The sequence below is a fragment of the Vigna unguiculata genome, chromosome 5 (assembly GCF_004118075.2).
Source record: "Vigna unguiculata cultivar IT97K-499-35 chromosome 5, ASM411807v1, whole genome shotgun sequence".
In the NCBI taxonomy this organism is placed as follows: Eukaryota; Viridiplantae; Streptophyta; class Magnoliopsida; order Fabales; family Fabaceae; genus Vigna; species Vigna unguiculata.
Window position 1 is genome coordinate 17,466,270 of NC_040283.1, and position 23,692 is coordinate 17,489,961.

At 33.6% G+C, this 23,692-nt stretch overlaps 2 protein-coding genes across 2 annotated transcripts; one reads left to right on the plus strand and one right to left on the minus strand.

Annotated features, from left to right (window-relative positions):
- Positions 1–14,881: 14,881 nt before the first annotated feature.
- On the plus strand, positions 14,882–19,912 carry LOC114183720 (putative SOS response-associated peptidase YoqW). Its single transcript, XM_028070836.1, has 8 exons — positions 14,882–15,091; positions 15,846–16,002; positions 17,508–17,593; positions 17,699–17,811; positions 17,906–17,971; positions 18,594–18,700; positions 18,841–18,906; positions 19,264–19,912. Exons 1-8 carry the CDS (start codon positions 14,997–14,999, stop codon positions 19,633–19,635), a joined length of 1,062 nt encoding a protein of 353 aa, XP_027926637.1. The 5' UTR covers positions 14,882–14,996; the 3' UTR covers positions 19,636–19,912.
- Positions 19,913–20,532: 620 nt separating this feature from the next.
- On the minus strand, positions 20,533–21,045 carry LOC114186123. The gene has a single exon (XM_028074151.1). The coding sequence runs from the start codon at positions 21,014–21,016 to the stop codon at positions 20,705–20,707; it is 312 nt and encodes a 103-aa protein (XP_027929952.1). The 5' UTR covers positions 21,017–21,045; the 3' UTR covers positions 20,533–20,704.
- Between the last annotated feature and the right edge of the window lie 2,647 nt (positions 21,046–23,692).

Sequence of the window (23,692 nt, forward strand, 5' to 3'; positions counted from 1 at the left end):
TGGTTGATTTTGGTTTATTTAACCTAAACTTTCCACCTTCCTGCAGTGCAAATAAAATCAAAGCAGTGTGAAGTTTATGCCTCGGGTCTTAAACAACCGAGACAAAACCCTTTTCGTTTAATTGAAAAATTAAAAATGACGGGAGAATTAAAAATATTGACAGACATTAGGCCTCGAGTTTGAGTGAACCGAGGCATAATGTAAGTTTTTGCCTCGGGTATTGAAATAACTGAGGCATTAAAGGTTGAAAAATTTCAAAATTGCCACCGCGTGTTTATACGCCTCGTTTGCTGTACAACCGAGGCATAAAGAGCGAGTTAAAAAGTCAAAACTGTAGTAGTGACAGATCAGTGATGTGGCATTGCAGAACGGATACGTGTCAATGAAAATAATTGTATAGTGGCAATTTGTGGATAATATGTCATGCCCTATTTGAATTGATTGTCCCCATTCAAAAACCCTAATTTCCCATTCCTATCTTCATCTTCTTCTTCATTTTTTCGTCGGAAAGCTGATTTGTTGCAGGGGTAAGGTGGCGAGTGAAGTGGGAAATGTCGCATGATTTTAGTCATTCGTGGTCGTCTTGTTCGTGTGGGTCACATAACCACAACGTTTCTTCTCTGGTTCTATATCTGGGTCGTGGGTGGAATACCACATCTCCTTCACATTGGCATAACTCATCTCCTTCAGAATACCCAAAACACCATTAAATTAAACCACGCACAACATTCAACCACTAACCTTAAACCCCACCATCCCAACAACAAATAATGCAATCAACGACAAAATCAAATGGTTTGTGCACCTGCAATCCCAAATAGCTGCCAATTTGATGTCAATTACACCTTCAATTTTGTCCACAATGCATGAAATGGCCCAAATTTCGTAAACCCTAACTCCAGAAAACCCCTATTCTATTTTGTTCCCAATTCGTGCCTTTTTTTTCTTTTCAATTTCCTCTTACGCTGCACTGTTCCACATCACACACTACTCTCGTGCCACGTCATAACATTTTTTCTCACTTAACAGGTCAAACGTTATCTTATTTAATGGAGTTAACGAAAAGGGACCATATTGATGCAAATTAACTAATTTGAGTACTAAGTAGATGCAAAGTAAAAAGCGGGTACCATTTAGACACATTGGGACGAAACTGGGTACATTGCGACTAATTATACCTAAAAATTATCAACCTTTTCTACCACAACATAAACACAACAAAAATTATATCTTCGAGCTTTATAAGAAAATAAAAGTTGTGCACCGAGTAAGAAGAAGAACAAAAAAAAAGAAGAGCAACAACAACAACAAAAAATTATAAAAAAATGATAAAAAAATAACTATAACGAAAACGGCTTCTGCAAACCTTCAAAAACAAAAATCACAAAAAAATAAAAAACACGAACAAAAATTTTTTAAACTTAAACAAATGTTGGTACGAAGAAGAAGAAAGATAAAGAAGAACAAAGAACATGCAATGAACTCAAAGAAGAAGAAAAAAGAAAGCAAATATCTGTTCGAACAAAGCTAACGTAAGAACAAAAAAATAAAAAAAAAAGGAAGAAGGAGGCTTATGTTGGTATGAAGAAGTAAACAGCTTCTGCAAACCTTCAACAACAAAAAATAAAAAAAAATAAAAAATAAACAACAGAAGAAGAAGAAAGCAGAAGAAAGCATAAGAAGAAGAAGAAGAAGAAACAACCATCAACCAACAAAAATAAACAGCCAAAATAAAAATTAAAACTTACATTGGTATGAAGAAGAAAACAGCTTCTGCAAACCTTCAACAACAATAATCACAAAAAAATAAAAAATAAACAGTATAAGAAGAAGAAAGAAGAAGAAAAAGAAGAAGAAGAAGAAACAACCATCAACCAACAAAAATAAACAACCAAAAAAAAATTAAACTTACGTTGCTATGAAGAAGAAGAAAGAAGATGCAATGAAGTGTCGAAGAAGAAGAAAAAAGAAACGCAATATGTTTTTGAACAAAGCTAACGGAAGAAGAAAAATTGAAATGCCTCTGCCAAATGCAATGCCTTGAAGAAGAAGCTTCCGTCTGTCAGCAACCATCAATCAACAATTAATGCTTTCAACGGGAAAAAAAACCCAGAAGACGAAAATACCCTCTATCTGAGACACGTGTCAGTAAGTTAAGATGTCCAATTCAGTAATTTACCTATATTAAGAATTTCTTAGATATATAGTAGATTGGTAGAAAGAAGTGCTGCAACGTAAAAATGACAAGAAAGAAACCAAGGTGTGAGAAAATCAATGTATGTGGTCTTCATTCAAACATACAAGGTGAGAGAAAATACATGTGGGCCTCCACCAATCAAACAAAGTAACCATGTGATAAGAGAGAATTAAGAAACCAATCTACTTCTAAGAGAACCTACTGCACCTATTTTTCCGTAAAAGAGAAAAGCAAAGGAAACAAATGCATATCCCATGCATTACGTGAAAATAATAAACTATACACTTAGTGTGGCAGCAAAGTGAGATAGAATAGAAAGGGAGAAGAAAGAGAACAACAAAGTTGAACCAAATACAACATGAAAAGAGAGTTGCTAAAGAACCCGTACGATCTGCACCAAAACATGAAGAAAATTAGATAGGCTTTGTGACCCAAGATTATCTAACCTTCAAATAAAAAAACTTGCACTGCACCAATCCCTACTTCACGGTTTTACTAACCATAACACACATGTTACCAAACTAAAAGGAATAAAGAGAAAACATAGTAACCTGCACCAGAGGTATGACGCTATGGCAACAAATGAGAATGGAAAAATGCAAGCCCCAACATACACCAAAAGACGAAAACAGAACCCTAAAAGCTGCGCCCCTTTTTCAACCACCATGCTATGAAAAACAAGGGTTTACTACATAACCCATACTCATGTGACGCTACCACCCCATGGAACGCTGCACTCAACTGAAGGAAAACTTGAAATGAGATAACAGAGAAAGGTACGTGCACAACACTAACCATATCACTACACCACTCCTTACACTCTCTAAAGCTTTCGTTTTACCCATGCACTTACACCCCATTCATTCAAGGCATAATATAAAAGAAAAATATTCAACAACATGATAGATTCACGGTTTCAGAACACCACACAAGGCAATATCCATCACCATTCCATCAACTAGCAAGCACATGAAAACAAACGAGAACAACACGAGACTCTTCATCATTCTATGCACTTAGATATGCCTTCAATCCACATCTATCAATCCTCACAAAATACCCGTTTTTCCAACTCTCTAAAGAACCCTAACATTTAACCTAAAATCCTTATTTTATTCTCAAATGGTTGGTTAAGATTTTATAAAATTAAAACCTCACTCTTTTATTATCTTCATCTAACATCAACAAATTTTTGAAAATAAAAACAGAATGTTGCATGGAGTTTTGTGGGCCCCAAAGCATTAAGGAGTGGGAAAAATAAACATAGTATTACATATTATGGGCCAGCAGGGTTCGAACTCACGTACAATGCCACACTACAGATATACATCAACCACTATATCAGATGCTTACTCATTATATAATATGCACGAATAAATTATAAACGTATATTGTACATCCGCCATAATTGAAAAATAAAATAATTAAAACCTCTAAATGAACACAGCCAAGATCGAACCCAAGTACCACACCCATACATTCTCCAATCAAGAAGCCAATTACTTTTCCATTTTATAATGCGCAAACTTAATTATATACATATATTCTCAACATTACATATAATATTAAAATTTAAAATATTACATCACTTAAATAATTATTATTTCATAATTTAATAACCTAATTAAATTAAATAAATCAACAATATTAATCAAATCATTAATTTTTTTTCATCTGTCTCCCTTTACTCTAATTTTTCCCAGGTCTTACAATATCTACAAAAAAAAATATATTTCATCATTTTTGAAAACTTAAGATAAATTTAAAAATATCAACTAAAAAGTATATAAAGTTTTCATATAAACTCACCTTGCTCAAATTCATCAAGCTCTTTAGGATCCTCATAAAAAAGTATAGAGAAAGGTGTTCCTCTTAACCAATCTTGTGTGCAAACAAGTACTTCCACTATTTTAGGCGTTAAGCAACTACGATAAGGACTAACCACCCTTCCTCCTATACTGAATGCACACTTTGATGCTACGGTAGAGATAGGAATGGCTAACACTTCTCAAGCCATGTTTGCAAGAATAGGAAATCTAGTTGAGTTAACCTTCCACCAATGTAAAACATCAAGCTCAACTGACTTTGTATAAGGTTCAGGATCCTCTCTCAAATATTTATCAAGCTCTGATATATAATCAAATCTACGTCTTGTAGCTCTTAGGTAGAAACTCATGCCATGAGGATCATCATCTTCATCATCTAGTTGGGATTCTTGTTGGCTACTTTGAGAACCCTCCTCAACCCCTTGATATTGATCATAAAGTGTTTTTAAAGATGACAATAATTTTGATTTCAATCCACTGGCCATGCTAGATTCAAATATATAGTCAATGAAGTAATTAACAAAATCCAACTTACTCTTAGGGTCAAGCACAATAGTAATCAATAATAAGATATTAATTCCATTGGGATTTCCCCAATATTTGTCATACTTAGCCTTCATCCTCATTGCCATCGATCTTATGCTCACATCACTACTCTCAGAATATTGTCGAATCTTTTTACCAATTCCAAACACCTCCTTCATATACATATGACTAGTGACATAAGAAGAACCAGAAATGCGCATGGTAAAGTCATAAAACATCTTTAAGAATGGTAGAACAAACCTTGCATATTCCCAATCCTCTTCTAATGGAACACCACTACTTTTGGCCATTTCAGCACAAAATTTCTTATCTTGCATATCTAGCAAGACAAAGGCATCTTTGTACTTCAAGCTTGCCTCTAACATTAGATAAGTTGAATTCCATCTGGTTTCAACATCAAGGCAAACAAGACCTTTATAAGAAATTCCCTCTTGTTCAACACAAGCCTTGAATCTAGCAAATCTAGCTGGAGAAGATTTCACATATTTAACTACACTTCAAATTTTTGAAATTGAACCTTTTATCTCTTTTAACCCATCCTTCACAATCAAACTTAATATATGTGCGCAACAACGCATATGAACATATTCTCCCTTTAAGATAAGACAATTCCATGATAACATCCTTCTTTTGAGGTATTAGACCCCAACATCATTTGCTGTAGCATTATCCACAATGATACTAAGGAATTGCTTTAACTCTAGTTATTCAAACAAGCCTCAACATGTTTAGCAATGAGCTCCCCTGAATGACGTGTTATTTGAGAAAAATTCAAATTTTTTTATGAAGCTTCCAATCATCATCAATAAAGTGAGTTGTTAAACTCATGTAGTTTAGGTTTTGGATTGAAGTCCATATGTGTAGTTAAGCAAACCCTCCCACACTACTTTGATAAAAAAAAATCAACTTTGCTTTTTCCTCTTCATAGAGTTCCCACATTTCACGCCTCAATGTAGTGCGGGATGAGACCTCAAACCGTGGCTGCAAGGACCGTACAAAGTCACGAAAATCTTCATCTTCCATAAATCGAAAAGGAAGCTCGGACTTCACAAACACCTTCACCAACTTCATTCGAGATGCATTTTGCTCAAACTTAGAAATAGTTGGTGAAGGGCCAACACTAGCCTCTTTTTTAGTTGATGATGATAGTTTTTGCCTTTTGAATGCTTCTCTATTAGGATTTTCCTTGCATCTTATGAAATGATTCCCCATCCCATTTGTTCCAGCCAAATATTTAATCAAATCAGCACAATAATTGCATTTAGCCTTCTTCTCAGAATAAGGTTTTTGTTTGGTAAAATGCCCCCACACATTTGACCGACCTTTACTATGCTCAGTTGATGATGTAGCCATACAAGGAGGTAAAGGATCAATCCCAAAAGTAGCTGGTGTGAGAGTTTCGACGGTTTCTAGCAATGTAAAATCCATCTGATTCGTGTGATAATTACTGAGGGTTTGGGAACCACTAAAGCTAGAAGATGATAGTCTTACCTTGCTACAAATAAAAAAACAATGCTTTCTTGTTTTTGAGAAGTTATGTCTTATACAAATAAACTTTTGGGTGCCTTACAACGAGATATGTGAGCTTCTGTAAAGCTATGATTAATACCTGAAAGCCTATAGTGAATTGAATTAGTTCAATGCATCATGTACTCTGATTAAAAGAATTAACTTAAAGACTTTGATTCTAGTAGAAGTTGTATGTTGTAAATTCTGGGGTTTAAAAGCTTGGGGAAGACGGATGTATCGCCTGCAATGGAGAAAGTATGGAATCCTTCTTTACAAAATAATAAAACAGAGAACAAGGGAGAGAGAATCAACGGAACAAGCTACATGATCCAACATGTCCACTAGGGAAAAAAACACAATCATAAAGCAAGGAATCTGGTTCACCTGAATTCTCCATTTTCACTTTTTTCTCTATAGTTTTTGTTGCCTCCAATACTACACTTAAGACAATAGCAGTTCCATCATCATGTTGAGTTCTTATATTCTCAATCAATGCCTACAATATGCATAGAATATTTAATTGTAAGCTTATGACAACAATATGCAGACAAAATATTAAAAAAATCATCTTAATCAATTCAACACAATAGCTTATAAATATGATATCCATGAAAGCTTTTCAATTGTCTCTTTAAGTTCACATATTCAAGTAGTTAGATTCTACATACAAGAGCAAAAGTAAAAAGTTTTACGGTTTTGGATGATTTTTAGATGTGGTGTTAGAAATTTAATGAGTTAAAAGTTTTATATTGAATAAAAATGAATATGATTAATATGTAAGTGAAAATAATTGTTTTAAGGTTTTGGATAGAGATTGTTTTAAATTTTAAGGTTTTACTAAAAAGTGATCTTATGATTTATTATAAGAACTTGTTTATTGTTAGAATTTCTCATATCCGAATGAAGGACTAATATATAACTAGAAAAATTATAAACCTATTATAAACTGAATGAAAGAATTTCTCATATGTATATGTATTCTATATCTCACACGTACACTTCGTTTGCTAAGTAATGCAATGATTGCTTCCACTATCTTTCAACTCTTTAACCACCTTCAGTTTCACCTCCCTAAATCTTTTACATGGTTATTTAGATAAACATAAAATGGGTCAAATTTTTATAAGTTAAAATGAATTTATGTAAAAAATGTTTTTACAAATTAATTTTAGATGTGATGGGTACTTAGATTTTTCCAGAATAACATCATGTTATCATAGCATTTTAGATTGCACCAGTTTTACTGAATCTATTTTTACAAACATTATGTGTGCACAAGTTTTTATGTTAATTTAAAATCATTCCTCTAAAACCACAAGAAAGAAAAACCATGATACTATTGAGGGAAAGTATGCAAGTCAAAAATTTTGGACTTGGGTACAAGACTACTCAATGGAATGTCCACTAAGCTAAAAACATAATTTATTTTTCAAAAATGAAATTGAATTTGATAAGCAACATCATCAAACAACAAAGGTTCAGAAATGAAATTGAATTAACAATAGGTAAAACTCACATTAATTTTCCCAATAAAAAGTTCCTTCTCCTCAACAAAAAGTTATAGGCTAGAACTTCATGGCATCATAAATTCCCATCCCTGCATGAAACGATAAACAACATAATGTTTTTAGTTTTTACACTTGACCAACAATAATATTTCTTTTTCTCCAAATAAGTATGTTACTTGTCCTTTCTCTACCTTAAGAAAAAGTCTCAGATTCTATTTTATGAAATGCCACAAAATTTTGTAATCTAAGAAAGGATGTTCAAGAATAAATTATGCCCCGAAGAGGAATCAAAATAATAATGAACAAACCTATACTTGTAGCTGAAGCTATTTAAGGTATTCAATAGCTTCATCAAGCACCGAAGTCTTATTAGTCTGCCACACAACAATCCTTCATAGTTAAAGAACAATGAATCGTGCAGCTCACTAATCAAGCATTGTAGAAGAAACCAGAGTACCTTGTTGGAATTTGGAATTAGATTTTGCAAACCTTCAATTTCTGATTGATCCTACTCGTCCTCCTCTGCTCTCAACAAACCCCGCACCAAACATAAAAGCCAAAAATGAAAATTACTCAACCATGAACAAAAGCCCAAACCCAAACACAAAAAAATAGCCATCATACAGTAGCAGAACCAAATTTTTTTTTTAGAGCTGCAATTGCATTTATCCGAATCTAGCAAATTCATGACAAAATAAATACACATATGTTAAAAAACTAAATACTACCCATTCCCTCTTAAACAATTCCCATGACAAAATAAATACACATATATGAAATGGAGAAGAGAATGATCAAATGTTAAGGTTAGGGTTTGAAAAATACCAATTGGCGCTCAACAATAGTGAAATTAAAGATGATAAGGTTAGGAAGAAAACCTAATAGAAGCATGTCTCGACGACGACAACAAGGAAGGCGATGAAAAGCTTTGTCTCAACGGTGGTGGTGAAAGAAGCGCAAAAATGGAGTGTATCGTTACCTAGCTCGAAACAGAAAACAAATGAAGAAAAATTGCAAAATTATAGATGGACTTTAGTTCATTTTAGTGTCTAATTAACCAATGACAGTGCAATTTTTTAAAATTGAACTGATTTACGATTCAGGTTAGTTACCATTATAAGTAGTTAAGTTATTTCCAATTTTTTATAGTACAGTTAAATGTAGTTTAGTACAGTTACACTAACTTTGCCCAACCCTACTTTAGACTATATAAAGCTTTCTTGAGCCTTATACCTTGTGTTCTTGTCCTTTGATCTCAAAACCTTGTGGTTGCAACACATAAACTTCCTCCTCAAGAGAGCCATTCAAAAAGATAGATTTGACATCTAATTAGTGGATAGACCAATTATCACATGTTGCAATAGAGACCATTATATGCATTTTCTCAATTCGAGCCACTAAAGCATACACCTCTCCGTAATATTCTTGCTTTCTATGGAAACCAACTAACTACAAGTCTAGCTTTATGCCTTACTACCTCTCCTTTTGGATTCACCTTAACTTTGTAAACCCATTTTAATGTTATATGCTTCTTATCTTTAGGTGGTTCAACCAATTCCAAGGTTTATTCTTTTCTATGGAGGTAATCTCATCTTTCATTGCATTCCATCATTTCTTTCTTGTGGTTGCGTCTTCAAACTCAAGTGGTTCAGATTCAACAATTAAGTCATACTGAATCAGATTGCCTTCCACTTTTCCTATTATGGTTAACGAGGTATTCTTTCTTTAAAAATGTGTGTGATACTCCTCTTTGTTACTCTTGTTTTTGCTAAGTTTCTATATTGTATCTAGAGTAAGGTTCATGAAGAGGCATGCGCAACTACGTTATGTGTTAATCAAGTGATTCTTTGTTGTGTTATAAAGATTCTTGATAATCCAAGATTGTGTGTATTTGTATCAAGATTGGATGAATCCTAGAATTGATTAATCAATAAAGAAAAGGTGTGAAGGATATGAAAATGGGAGCATAATCCAGGGAGCATTGCTTGCTTTTGACGGGAAGTTGTTTGATGATTGGAAATCAAGATGTTGGCTATCTTTGGTTTCCAAGGTGTATCAAAAATTAACTTAAGTGGTCTTGAAGTCCTAGGGCAAAATGTTAAGATAATCTTTAATTGGTTTTTTATTTGCAATATAGAGTAGTTAGTTTTACTTTAGTTGCAATTTTGTTTTAATAAACTAAGTCAGATTTGGTTTGTTGTTTGCTGAAATATCACAAATATTGCTGCTGAAATAACGCAAGTAATATACGCGCTGAAAGTAGTTAATTTGTTGCAGTGCATACGGATATTTAAATGCCTATTCTCATTCAATATAATACAACAGTGAAGCACAGTGTTTTCATTCTTCCTATTCCAAAATGTGCGTCCCATCCCCTCGATATTTTATTCAACAATCACGTTTTATGTGTAGTGTGTGTCTCGTAGCATTCTTTGTGTGTGTGCGTGAGTGTATTTCCCAACAAAGTGGCATCAGAGCTTTATGCTATGAGTACCGAGTGCGAAAGAGAGAGAGGGAGAGAGAGAGAGAGAGAGAGAGAGAGAGAGAAAGGAAGAAAAGAGTGTGCCTGAGTGAGAGATGGCTAAAGTTGTGAATGGTATGACGGTACCGCAATTGACGAAGAAAACCAATTATGATAATTGGTGTCTACAGATGAAGACCTTTCTAGAATCCCAAAACATTTAGGATATAGTGGAGAGTGGATACGAAGAACCTGTAGAGGATGCAAATAAGACGGTGGCCCAGATTTCCGCGTTGAAGTAGACGTGAGTGAAAGACAAGTTGGCTTTGTATTTTTTGTACATTGTTGTGGACGAGTCAGGCTTTGAGAAGATTGCAAACGTTACATCTTCAAAGGAAGCATGAGATATTCTGGAGGTTGCATACAGAGGGAACGACCAGGTCAGACAAGTCTGGCTTCAAGCTCTTAGAGGAGAGTTTGAAGGGCTGAAGATGGAAGATAAAGAGCAAGTAATCGAGTACATAACTCGAGTAGAGAAGGTGGCCAACCAACTCGGTAGGAATGGAGAGCCAATGCCAGCAAGCCGGGTTGTGGAGAAAATCTTAAGATCATTGATAGATGATTTTGAGAGCATTGTATATGCCATCGTGGAGTTGAAGGACCTGTCAGTTTCTCAGTGGAAGAACTTGCCAAGTCATTGGAGGCCCATGAACAAAGGAGAGAGAAGAAGCACAAACCGCGTGATCAAGCACTACAGGCGTAACTTGATTTGAATGAAACTCGAAATACCCAGAGCCGAGGTCCTGGAGGTAGAGGATGAAGTGGCAAAGGACGAGGTGGCCAAGGTCGAGGTGGACATGAAATAGGTGATGTTGAAGAAAGCACAGATTAGACCAGGCAGCAGAATTGGCATGGTCGTGGTCAAGAAAGGGGCCAAAGCGATTGGTCCAAGTCAGAAGTGGAATGCTTCAAGTGTGGCAAGTACGACCATTACGCAAGAGAATGCAGATCGGCAAGTTGCTACAACTATGGCAAGGTCGGTCATATAGAAAAATATTATAAATCTGAAAAAAAAGGAGAAAAATCTTCTCAGAGAGGAAGACGACGAGGAAGAGATATGGATTTTAATGATGATGCAAAACTCAGATGCCGAACTCAAGAGCGACGAATCAGAAGCTGACTGGCATTCAGACCGTGTGAAGGAAAGGAGATCAGGTGACGAGCTTAGTCCAGGTTGTTTAAACTCGGTTTGGTATCTGGACACTGGAGCGAGCAATCACATGTGTGGAGATAAGAGTTTCTTCAACGAACTCACCAAGGTGGAGGCCGGATTAGTGTCATGTGGAGATGATTCAAAGATGGTGATAAAAAGGCGTGGAACAATCCGGCACATGCAGAAGGATGGACGGGTTGGAGAAATCAAGGATGTCTACTATGTTCTTGAGCTGAAGAGTAATATTTTGAGCATAGGTCAGATAGTGGAGAAAGGAAACTCGATTCTGATAAAGAACCAGGTACTGTACTTGAAGGACAATCACGGTCGGCTAGTAGCCCGGGTAGAAAAGGAGAAAAATTGGATGTACAAATTGGAGTTGAGCATCTTGCAAAAAAGGTGTTTGAAACGTGTGGACAGTGAAGGCGATGCGAGATCTGTTCAGAATGGTGTGGTGGAGAAAGAGTCTGGTAAGCATATAAAGCAATGCGATATGAAAATGAAAGAGAAGAGACAACCAATCTTGCCGAAGAAGTTAAAAAAGAAGTAGTGTTGTTGATGATGAGATGTAGCTCGAGGGATGAGCACAAATAAGTGGAGAAGTCAATAAGAAGGTTGAATGTCATAAATCAGTCCAGTAGCATGGAGAAGTGGTCAAGACGTGTGGATAGCTCGGAAAGCTTAGCAAAGAGTGTGAAGATCTCAGATAGCTCGATGGAGCATGTGGAGAGCTTGATGGAGCATGAGGCCAACTTAGTTAGCTCGGTGGGAAGTCCAGATAGCTTGATTAAGTTGGTGGCGCAAGTAGAGTGCCCATATCATTTGGGGGAGCAAGTGAACATCTCAGAAAGCTTAACAAGGAACCTAGGTAGCTTGGATAGCTCAACGTTGAGTATGGATAGCCCAGATCTTGAACAAGAAGAGCAGTTGCATGCTTAGAAGGATCTGAGATTTGTACTAGAGGTGCAAAATGAGAAGTGGCTACTTGGAATGGATGATAAGTTTGGTGTGAAGGCGTGGAAATTTTTCGATCTCTTAAAGAGAGCTCGGCCCATTCAGAGGAACCCGGTTAATGGCAAGTCAGTCACAAAGATAATAAAGAACCCAGTAAAGGGTAAGTCAGCAAGGTTAAGATGAAGTCAGTCAAAGAGAAGATGAAGTCGGTCAAAGAGAAGATCAAGTTGTACAAAGAGAAGATCAAGTCGGTTAAAGAGAAAAGCAAGTCGGCTATGGAGATAAAAGATTGCTCTGGATGAGAGAAAAAAAATTTAAAGCTCATGGGGGAGTTTTGTTAAGATAATCTTTAAGTGGTTTTTTATTTGCAATATAGAGTAGTTAGTTTTATTTTAGCTGCACTTTTGTTAAAATAAACTAAGTCAGATTTAGTTTATTGTTTGCTAAAATATCGCAAATATTGCTGCTAAAATAACGCAAGTCATATACGCGCTGAAAGTAGTTAATTTGTTGCAGTGGATACGGCTATTTAAAAGCCTATTCTCATGCAATATAATACAACAGTGAAACACAATGTTTTCATTCTTCCTATTCCAAAGTGTGTGTCCCATCCCCTCGATATTTTATTCAACAATGACGTTTTATGGGCAGTGCGTGTCTCATAGCATTCTATTGTGTGTGCGTGAGTATATTTCCCAACACAAAAGGCTACTAATGAAGATAAGATGAATTTCAAGAATCAATAGAAGCTTGAGAACAAAGGTTGGTTTCTCCTCTACAATATGTTAGTTCTAATATCTTTAACAAGATCTCAAAGGCTCCAACTCTTAATGAAGGGTGGGACACACCGATAAAGACCTACAATGATGGTGACAAGAATAAGAAGGTGAAACTGCAGACTTTGATACAACAATTTGAGTTTCTTAGCATAGAAGAGAATGAGACAATCTTTGAGTACTTTGACAGAGTTCGGGAGCTTGCAAATGCCATGAGAGCCTGCAAGGATAGTATTACAACCAACATGTTGTGGATATGTAGCCAAGAATTAGCATTTCAATCTAGAACAAATTATAAAAGGAGGAATAAAGTGCAGGAGAAGGACAAGAAAACTGTTGTAAAAAAGATGAAATTTCATGATCATAAAAAGAGTAATTAGGAGGGAAATTCAAATTTTAATGGAGATAAAGAAGGGAAGTTTGATAAAAAGAAGGTCACATGTTATAATTGTCAAAAGTTGAGACATTATGCCTAAGACCGGTAGGCAGGAGATGGTGCCAAGAACAAGAAGTCTCAAGCTCATCTTGCATAGGATGACATATCTGATTTTGAGGTTGTGATGCTTATGGCACATACAAGTTCAGAGTGTGCTGATGATGCAACATAGTATCTTGATTCGGGTTGTTCGACTTAGATGACAACAAGGAAGGATTGGTTTGTGAAAATTCAAGTTTTGCATGGGAATATTAGATTTGTGTATGATAGCAGTATGACTACAAACGGATCTGGTAGAATTGTATTGAGAGCCCATGATGGTAGAGAAGTCATCGTTGATGATGTGTTATATGTGCCTGGTTTGAAAACAAATTTGTTAAGTGTAGGACAATTGTTGCAAAAAGGCTTTACTATGACAATGGAGAATAATTTTCTCAATGATTTTTATCAAAACAATAAGGTTGTGAATCATGCTAATCTATCATATAATAGTACATTTCATGTTGAGATGGATACCTTGAAACAATAATGTTTTGCTACATTAGAGAATACAATGGAATGGTTGTGGCATCATAAATTGTCACCTTAATTCCAAAGATTTGAATTATTGGTCCTGATGGCATGGTGGCTGGATTACTCAATATTAACATACTCGAAGAAGTGTGTTCAATGTAAGCATACTAAAGGCAATTTCAGCAGGACTTTACCTCTAAAAGTTGTGGAGAAACTAGGGGTAAGTCACTCAGATATATGTGAACTTTACAAGTTGAACTTTTACAAGTTAAGACACTAGGAAGTAACAAATATTTTTGCACCTTTATTGATGATGTAACTAGGAAAACATGGATTTATGTTTTGAAAAGGAAGCATGAGGTTTTGAATGCTTTCAAGAAGTTCAAGAATTTAGTTGAAAAACAAAGTGATATGCAACCATCTATAGAATTTAGCAAATTCTGTGAGGATGAGAGTTTGATTCGTGAAATTACTCCTCCCTACACACCCCCAACGTAATGGTAAGACGAATGTTGAGAGTAAGTATCTACCAATTTATTTGTGAGGATAAGTTGTCATCACAACTTCATATAAGCTGAATAGATCTCCAACCAAGAGATTGGATGGTATAACACCTGAAGAAGCATGGACAAGTATCAAATCAAACGTTTCACATCTAAAATTCTTTGGATCCCTTCATTACAAACATAAGTCCCTGATCACATGAGATAAAAGCTTGATGGCAAAAGAATTCCTCATATATTTTGATTGTTCGTGAACACATCCATTTTTCATTTTTATCCTTTAATAACTATTTTGTAAATTAAAATAATTATTTTACAAATTTCACTCTTTAAACTGTTTAAAATTAATATTTTTATTTAATATTTTTTTAAATTTAATTTGTCGTTCTAATCAAAATCTTTAACGATAACACTTTAAAACATTAATTTGATTGGGTCTATTTTGCGGTTCGGTCCGGCTTAGGACACACACCATTTTGTAGCAGTTTCTCACAAGCGATGTGTTTCATTCTATTCCCGCCTTGAAGAACTGAAACCCCAACAGTGAGAAAGAGATGTGTGGGAGAACACGTTGTACTCTTAGGTCTGATGATGTTCCAAGGGCTTGTCACCGCAGTGATGCTCCGACTCGTACTCTCCATATGGACCGGTAAAAGCTATAACTTCAACTTCTTAACAATCACAACCACGCAAAACTAGCTCTTTCGAGTTTCCCAAAATTCTTTTTCATTTTATTTTTCATGTTTCGGTAGAACAGAACCGGGAAGCTTTTTGCGAGTTTTCAGTTTTTTATTGATTCCTTGTTCTGTCGTGTTGGGTTCACTGCAACTGATTCTGAAAATGGCATGACTGTTATAACTATATAAAAGGAAAATGAATCTTTTCTCGTTAGTTGGGGATAACTTCAAGTGGTCTGAAATGGTTGTTTTTGGGAACCAATGGCGAAATGGAAGAAAAAAAAGGAACCTTTTTGCTTTCTTTTTTCTTTTATGTTTGTTGTGTTGTGGGTTTCTTCAAGTCGGTCCAAATTGACAGTCGCATTCACACTGAAAATGGAAAAGACGATGAAGCATGACTCTGCAGTTAGATATTTTACACATTCACACCGCCAAATTAGAATCGCGGGATGAATATGAGATGGCTCATTTTATCTCGGTACAGCGGACCCAAAACACGCATTTTTTTATCTTCATTAGCTATTTTTCTTCGCTGATTGTGTGAATGTGTAAAAAATTCCACTCCTGGGAATTTGGTTCCTGAATATGAATGAGCTGATATATTGCTTTATTATTAATATAATTTTTTTTTTCATTTGTCCAACAATTGTGGGACTTTTATGTTTTGAATGAAATAGGTTGGTGAGGATTTGTATTTCACATTTGAATTTGACTACGTGCTTTTAGGTATAGGCCGGCCTATAATGTGTCACCGGGTTCCAACATGCCAGTAGTTCGGAGAGAAGATGCATCTGACAGTGGTGGCTATGTTCTTCATTGCATGAAATGGGGTTTAATCCCCAGTTTTACAAAGAAAACAGAGAAACCTGATCACTACAAGATGGTATAGTTTATGGATTCAATACTTTTTCTTCTTATTTATTGGGTGTGTGGGAGCTTGAAAATCAGTAACGGAACTTAACTGAAGTTTTGTATGCATGAATGGTTAGAGTAACTTTAATAGAGTGCGAATAACTAATTAGTTGTAATACTAGTTGATAGTATAAACTATATACTAATAAGAAGCTAACATAAAAATACCTTAGCTTCTTACATTTATAAGCAAACCAAGGTTCAATAGTTATAGGATCTTATGTTTGACTCTAACTTTGGTTTCATTTGATTTATATGGGGGTTATTATAGTAGTGGTAAGGAAACATAATATCTTAATCTATGTATATATTTAATTTCTATTGTTTATCTTGTCATTTCCTGGGAATGAATTGCTTTAATTTAGATAAAATAATTAAGATATTTGGTACATATCGTCAGACTTGATTGCATGATATTGAAGGGAAGGGGGTGCTGTGGACAGATTCTTCCCTGTATTGTTGAGTTATTTTTATTCTGAGAATATGTTATATAATAATAACTTCTGATGAATCACATGAATAATTTTGATTTGACTATATTAGCAACAGTTAAATTTAGCGGGGGATTTAGAGAGAGAGAGAGAGAGAGAATAGTGTCTTTTTGAGATGATTGAAGGAAATGAAGAGCTATTTTATAATTGTAGAATGTGTTTCCTATGTTCTGCATACCATCCATGTGTATAGACTCTTGATAGGCTTACTGGTGGTGGAGATTAGTTCCTCTCGATGTAACAAGTAATGCAACATCACAGGCAATAATGAACATTTAATACATTTTAACATGTGGATTTGATACAGGAACTACACAATCTTTTAACAGAAAATCAAGTTTTAATTTAAGGTTTTAGCTCGAGCACTTTGCTCACATTGTAGAAATTTATGATTAAACAATGCTAGAAATTATAGCGGGTGTATGATGCACCTATGCACACGGTTAGGTTTCAACCTCTTTTATATTCATTTTTATAGCATGCCAATATTCTGGAAGCCACTGGTAAATCAGGGTAGCTGGAAGTTCCTTTTGTTTTTTCCATTTCGTAAGTTTTATTATTATGATGGATAGTATGGTTCTTAACTGTCTATTTTGTCCTGTGCAAGGAAGAATGATTTATGGAAATTAGTGATATTCTTCTGTCTTTATTATGAATAAGGGTACAATTAGAATTGCTCAATTTGTTATTAAAATGTTATATTTAAATAACCTTGATTATGATACCAGGTTCCTTATTAAATTCTTGAATAATTTTCAACCTCTCTTAAATATCATCATATCATTATGAGCCTGACAATTTTTCTTGTTGCTTTACTACTATGAAAGCTAGAAATGTCATTTTAGCTAATGTTCATTGTGAAATTTCTTGGTGTGTTTACTGTTTTCATGATCATTATTGGAGTATGTCAACTACAATACTACTTTAGATCATAATCTGTCAAACAAAGTTCTCAACCTGATGTGGGATGTGTTCTATACTGTAGTTTAATGCTCGATCTGAATCTATTGATGAAAAGGCATCATTTCGTCGTTTGCTTCCTAAGAGCAGGTGCCTTGTAGCAGTAGAAGGGTATGTGTCGCGTTTCTTGTTTAATTATATTTTCACCCATCTCTTCGTATATTTGGCTTCAACATGACTTGGGAGTGCTTCCTCTTTTTTAATTACATGTTTAAGATTTTATGAGTGGAAAAAGGATGGTTCAAAGAAACAGCCTTACTATATTCACTTCAAAGATGGACGACCACTTGTCTTCGCCGCTCTTTATGACTCATGGCAAAATTCTGAAGGTAAACATTTCTGCCAAAAGATGTAAGGAACTGAATTTGTCTAAAATGAAAGACAAGACTGCATGTAATTTTGATGTGATATTGTTAACTGCAGGTGAAACACTACACACATTCACCATTGTTACAACCTCTTCATCTTCAGCACTTCAGTGGCTTCACGGTGAGTCATGCACTCTAAATTTTTGCATACCAACGGAAATGACCTTTTATGTGGATATTTTCATTGTTCAATATTACCAACCTTTTACAGTTCTTGTCCTACTTCTATTGAAATTTATAACTAGGTATGCCTCCTTTTCCTTTAGTAAATTAATAAAGAACTCTTCATAGAGCATAAGTTTCCTACCGAGTGTCAAGATGTGGAAATTGGCTAAACCTTGAACAACCCCAGATTCTCAGAATATATTAGGTTATACTTCCCCTTTGGCCTTTTAGCAGTTGAGAATGACTGCTGTAATATTCATATATTTGAGGGGCCTAATATTGTTAAACTCTGGGAAAAAGAGCAACAATAAGCTGAAACCGTGTGAGCGCATAGGTGCTTTGTTCATATTGAGAAAAAAGAATCAATGCAATAAATAGAGGAGATTTGATATCCTCTAATAATAGAGGTATGATACGGAAATAAAAAAAAAAGAGTGCTTCTAACAATACATCAGCTCCTTATTTATATAATTCTAACAATATTCCGAATTATATAAGATTAACTCGGGAGTTTTATAATTATAACAATTATATTGGCGAAATACTTATTATATATTTACTTTACTGTATCTCCTTAGATAGGATGCCTGTTATTTTGGGCAGCAAGGAATCAACTGATACCTGGCTAAGCAGTTCTGGTTCCAGTTTTAAGAGTGTGATGAAGCCATATGAAGAATCTGATTTGGTATGTGTTTTTGTTGAACATTGAGGCTGTAATTTCTGTTTTCTTCATTAATACCATACCAGTCATGTCGTTAAGATTTTGTGGCTTAGTATCGTTGCATTTAGCATTGTTAGTTTTCCCATTTGTTTTTTCATCTCTAGGTATGGTACCCAGTGACACCTGCTATGGGGAAGTCATCGTTTGATGGACCTGAGTGCATAAAGGAGGTAGGACTATTGAACATTCATTAATGTTTCTTTCATTTGGTCTTTTTCTAGTTTGAATATGTCTTGGTGTATTAAGTTGAACAAGTTATTCAATGGACAAAGCACACGTTGCTTTTATCTGAACCTGCAATTATACTTACCTTGATCCTTATACCCACTTCTTCTTTGATGTATAAATTCAAAGAAGAAAAAATTGTCACTTAACTTTGTTATTGTGGCCATGTTTGTTGGGGGGATTTGTTTCGTAAGTTCACTATTGGTTATGTATTTACATGTTTAGGGTGTACACCAATCTGTGTACATGATTTTAGTATTGAAATTTTAAAACCATGGTTAGCATTATCCTATGTTTGGCAGATTCAAGTAAAGGCAGAAGGGAACACGTCAATCTCTATGTTCTTTTCAAAAAAGGGAGCTGAAAGAAAAGACACAAAGCCAGAGCAGAAGTTATCATGTCATGAATCTGTCAAGACTGAACCTACTGAAGACTTGATTGAAGGAGCCAAAGCCGAGGAGGTAGACAAGGAGGTGAAATTCGGTGGTTCTTCCCATTCTCAAAATGCTTCTCTGCTCCCAATTAAGCGTGAGTACGAGACTTTTTCAGCTGATTCAAAGCCAGCATTGGAAAATCATGATCAGATAAGTTCGACACCTGCAAAGAAAAAGGAAAAAACAAAAAAGGCTGATGATAAACAACCAACCTTGTTTTCATTCTTCGGAAAAAAGTAACTACTAAACTAACGGGTTTTGGTTTGCATGAACATGAAGATTGGTTTGTTTGTATAATATAGTTCATGTTCAAGGGGATTTTTATAAAGTAGTGCTTTTCTATTACTATATTATGATTTTGATGGTAACCAAATGTGGTTTCAGCTTTTGCCTGATAGAATGGCAAAATACTTCCATTTTGGTTCATTATCTGTTACAGTGCATAGTTGAATATTGTGGTACCAAATATCTTTGAACATTCTTGCAACAAAATGCAAATTTGACAATGAATCACTTATTGGCTCCTTGTTTACTTTTTATTGCTATTTGAACTCAATTTATTAAAGTGCAACTAAATATAAGTCTTAATATAAGATATAAATCTGAATTAATGGTCAATCATATGATCCTAGAGAAAAGTTTAACTTGGTGTAATATAAACAAGTTCCGAAATGGGTAAAATAAATGAACATTTTAGTTAAAATAGTATTTTTAAACCTATTAAAATTTGCGCTTGGTTGAAATTGTATTTATTCCTACATTTAGATTTAAGTGGTTTTCGTTTCTTTTTCTGTTATCTTCCTGGTTTCTGTAGTTCATACTCAGTTTTAATCGCAGACTCTGAATAGTCTCTGAAATTCCTCAAGCTTTGTACTAAAATTTGTCAAAAGTGACAAGACAACAAAGTTGTCCACGAAAACCTTTTCTTGATTAATTTAAAGAGACTTAATTAATATAAACAAGCTATTTTGTATCAAACCAAGTGGTCTTAATAACACAATCCTTTTCTTATCAGGAAAACCAATTGCTCTTTGGTGTTTTGAATCTTAACTTATTGATGAAGACAGTGCAAAATCCAAACATTTAAACCAAGGACTTTGTACAAACACTCTTTAAGTGCTTATTAAACATATCTGATTACACTGAACAGAACTTTAGCCTTTTGACATTTTACACGAAGCTTCACAAAGGAGAATGTATATTAGATTCTTCCTCCAAGTTGAGTACACGCTTTGAGTTTTACACTTTCACTTTTCACATTTTGAAGAAAAGAAAAGATAGGAGATGAAATCCATTACTTGTTTTTTGGTTAACAAAGAGGAAACAGTTGTGGACGTAGAAGAGGTAAAGACCAACAATAAGCCTCTATCCAATGACCCTTTGGTGTTATTTCCATGATGATCTTCTTCAACATCCTAAGAGGAGCCATGACACCCCATTGTACCACAGGACGTGATCCAAGGCAGAACCCTCTTCTCTTGTTCCCTAGCCGAATGCTGCTGCCGCGCCGTCGCCGGAGCCGTCGCCGAGGTCGGCACAACCCAACCAACATGGTAGAACTTGGCAACATTGAAATGCTCACACCACCACTACCACAACCACCACCTCTCTTAAACATCATAGTAAGTTTGTATTCTTCCCAAATGTTTTTGTTGTGTGACATTACATGACACTAAACTCTTTTATAGTATGTTTAAAAGGTACGTCATTCATGATCATCATAATGGTCATAATGGCAGCAATTATAACATGGCTAATGCTATAGGAATAATTGTAGTGTGCAAATAAAATAATGGTTTAGATGAATCCCTTTATTCTTCTTTAGTAGTTTAGGGTTGTGGTTGCCATCATTAGGAGGAGTATGCTTATAAGTTAAGATCGAATAAAATGAGCTTAGGGTAGCCGTAAGAACTCTTTTCCTATGAGCTATTATTGGGACTTGTCTCATGCTTTCTATAAGAGAAGGAAGAAGAAAAAGTTATCACATTGTTGTATTTTTTTTTTTCTAATTCATTTTTGAATAATGACGCTCCACCATGCCCTTAAAACCACTTTAATTGATTATTTTCATTGTATAATAGTTGATTAATCCTATGGGTATACTTTATCAACGTACTAGTATTTGTTTATAGCTTAGTTTACGTACTTTGTCCATAAATTGAGATTTGTTGTACAAAATCAATTCTATAATTAGACACAGATTGATTAAAAAGTGTTACTTTAATGACTATATACATTAGCTGCGTAAAATGCTTTTACATTATTAACTAATTCAAAGTCATCAGTTATATTTTCTCTTAACAAATAATTAATTACATAATATAAAATTATTTTATGCAGTGAATAGTCTATTTCTCATTAAGCTTTGTTTAGTAAAAAAAAAAAACTCTAGTTGTAAGATATTTCTAAATCAAATATATATTTTTTCCATATAGAACTTAATTTAGCATTGGCTAAAGATATTCGGGCCATAAGTTTAAAATATGGATTTTATAAGATTTTATATCTTAACTAGGAGCATCTCTAATGCATGTGTTATAGTTAAGATAAAATATTTAAGGCTCTGACTTTTATAAAACATTTTTATCGGACTATGTTGGCATTATAATAAATTCAAGACTTAAAAATTTATGTGTGAGAGAAATATTCCAGAACCATAAATAAAAAAGAATCATTCATAATAACTAATAATAAAAATAAAAAGAATATTTTTAGTTTGAAGTGTAAATAATATATTATAAAATTAAGTCTTATGAAACTTTTAAATTGAGGAAAAATATAAGATCTTAAAAATAAAGTGACAAAAAATATTAAGTTAAAATATTGTATTATGACTTTTAGTTTATATCATAAGAATAAAAATCTATTTGTTTCGAAAACATATATTTTTAAAATAATAAACATTGATTTAAGTGTGACTCTTCAAAACTTCATTAAAATAAAAATTACAAAAACAAAGTCTTAAATATAACAGTCACATAATAAAATTTACAAAAATTAAATTAAAATATGATAAAATGACTATTGATCTTATCTCTTAATAACTCTTGAAAAAACAAAATAAAATACACATTATAAAATTAAATGAACTTTTCATATAATAAAACTACATAGTAAGCTAATTTATAAAATTTTCTCATTCTTTTTTAAATATGATATTTAACTCATACTCATTTAACTTAAGAAAAATTATTATACTTTCTTCCTCTTCTAAAGATACTTATAAAATAGTTATTATACCTTCTTCTTCTTCTAAAGATACTTATAAAATAGGTTATCCAAACTTATACACATTTTTTTATATCTATTTTAATTACACATATCGTTTACTTATTATATTTATCTCTTCTATTCCTATTCCATATACACAGTGACAGTTCAACTATGTAATGATCTCAGCTACTACAATTTCCCACGATTCACATAACAGTCACGCCATATAATAATACTTTGAGGAACTAAAATGAAAAATGTAATATGTATAATTTTAAGAGTGAGAAGGACTTTCCCTGAAAAGAAAATTACAAATACACTGGAAAATTTAAAATAGGATTTGAACAAACATTTTCCTAGAATAAAACAAATAGAAATAAATTAATTTTTCTATATTATAAAATTGACTTATAAATAAATTAAGTGTTAAATATATTTTTATTTCAATCTATTTTAATAAAGTGTCTTTTTCTTAAATTAAATTATAGATTATTTTGTTTTTATACTCCGTTTAAAATCATGTAAAATATCTTCTAAACACGTTATATGTAAAAGTTATATTATAATTTATCATAAAATTTTATTTTCACATTGAAAACCTTTCTTCTTGTTTATTAAAAAGATATTTTACCTGACTTTGAAGAATAAAATAATATATAATTTAATTTAGTGGTAAAAATACAATATTTATAATAGTTTAGAAATGAAAAACAATTTTAAACCAGAAATTAGTTTGTTAAAATTATATTATATAATATCTCTGAATCTTATTTTTAATTTATACATTAAACTAATTATAACTTTTGATTTTTTTTTTATTTTTCTATTAAAAAATACTTATGAGGGACACTAAAACAAAGAACCTTGAATCTGAATGTTCCCATCTTGTGTAGGCTACCCTTTATTTAATTTGGAGAATTGCAAAAGGTTGAAATAAAAAAAAACAGAAATTGGAAAAGTCATTTGCAATAAATTTGGGTAAAATGTTCTGAATTTGAAAATAGAAATATTTTATTTTATTTTTTTCCTATGGTCACTTGGACTCTGTGCTTATGTCAGTAGCATATTTTAAATCCTTAAGTAT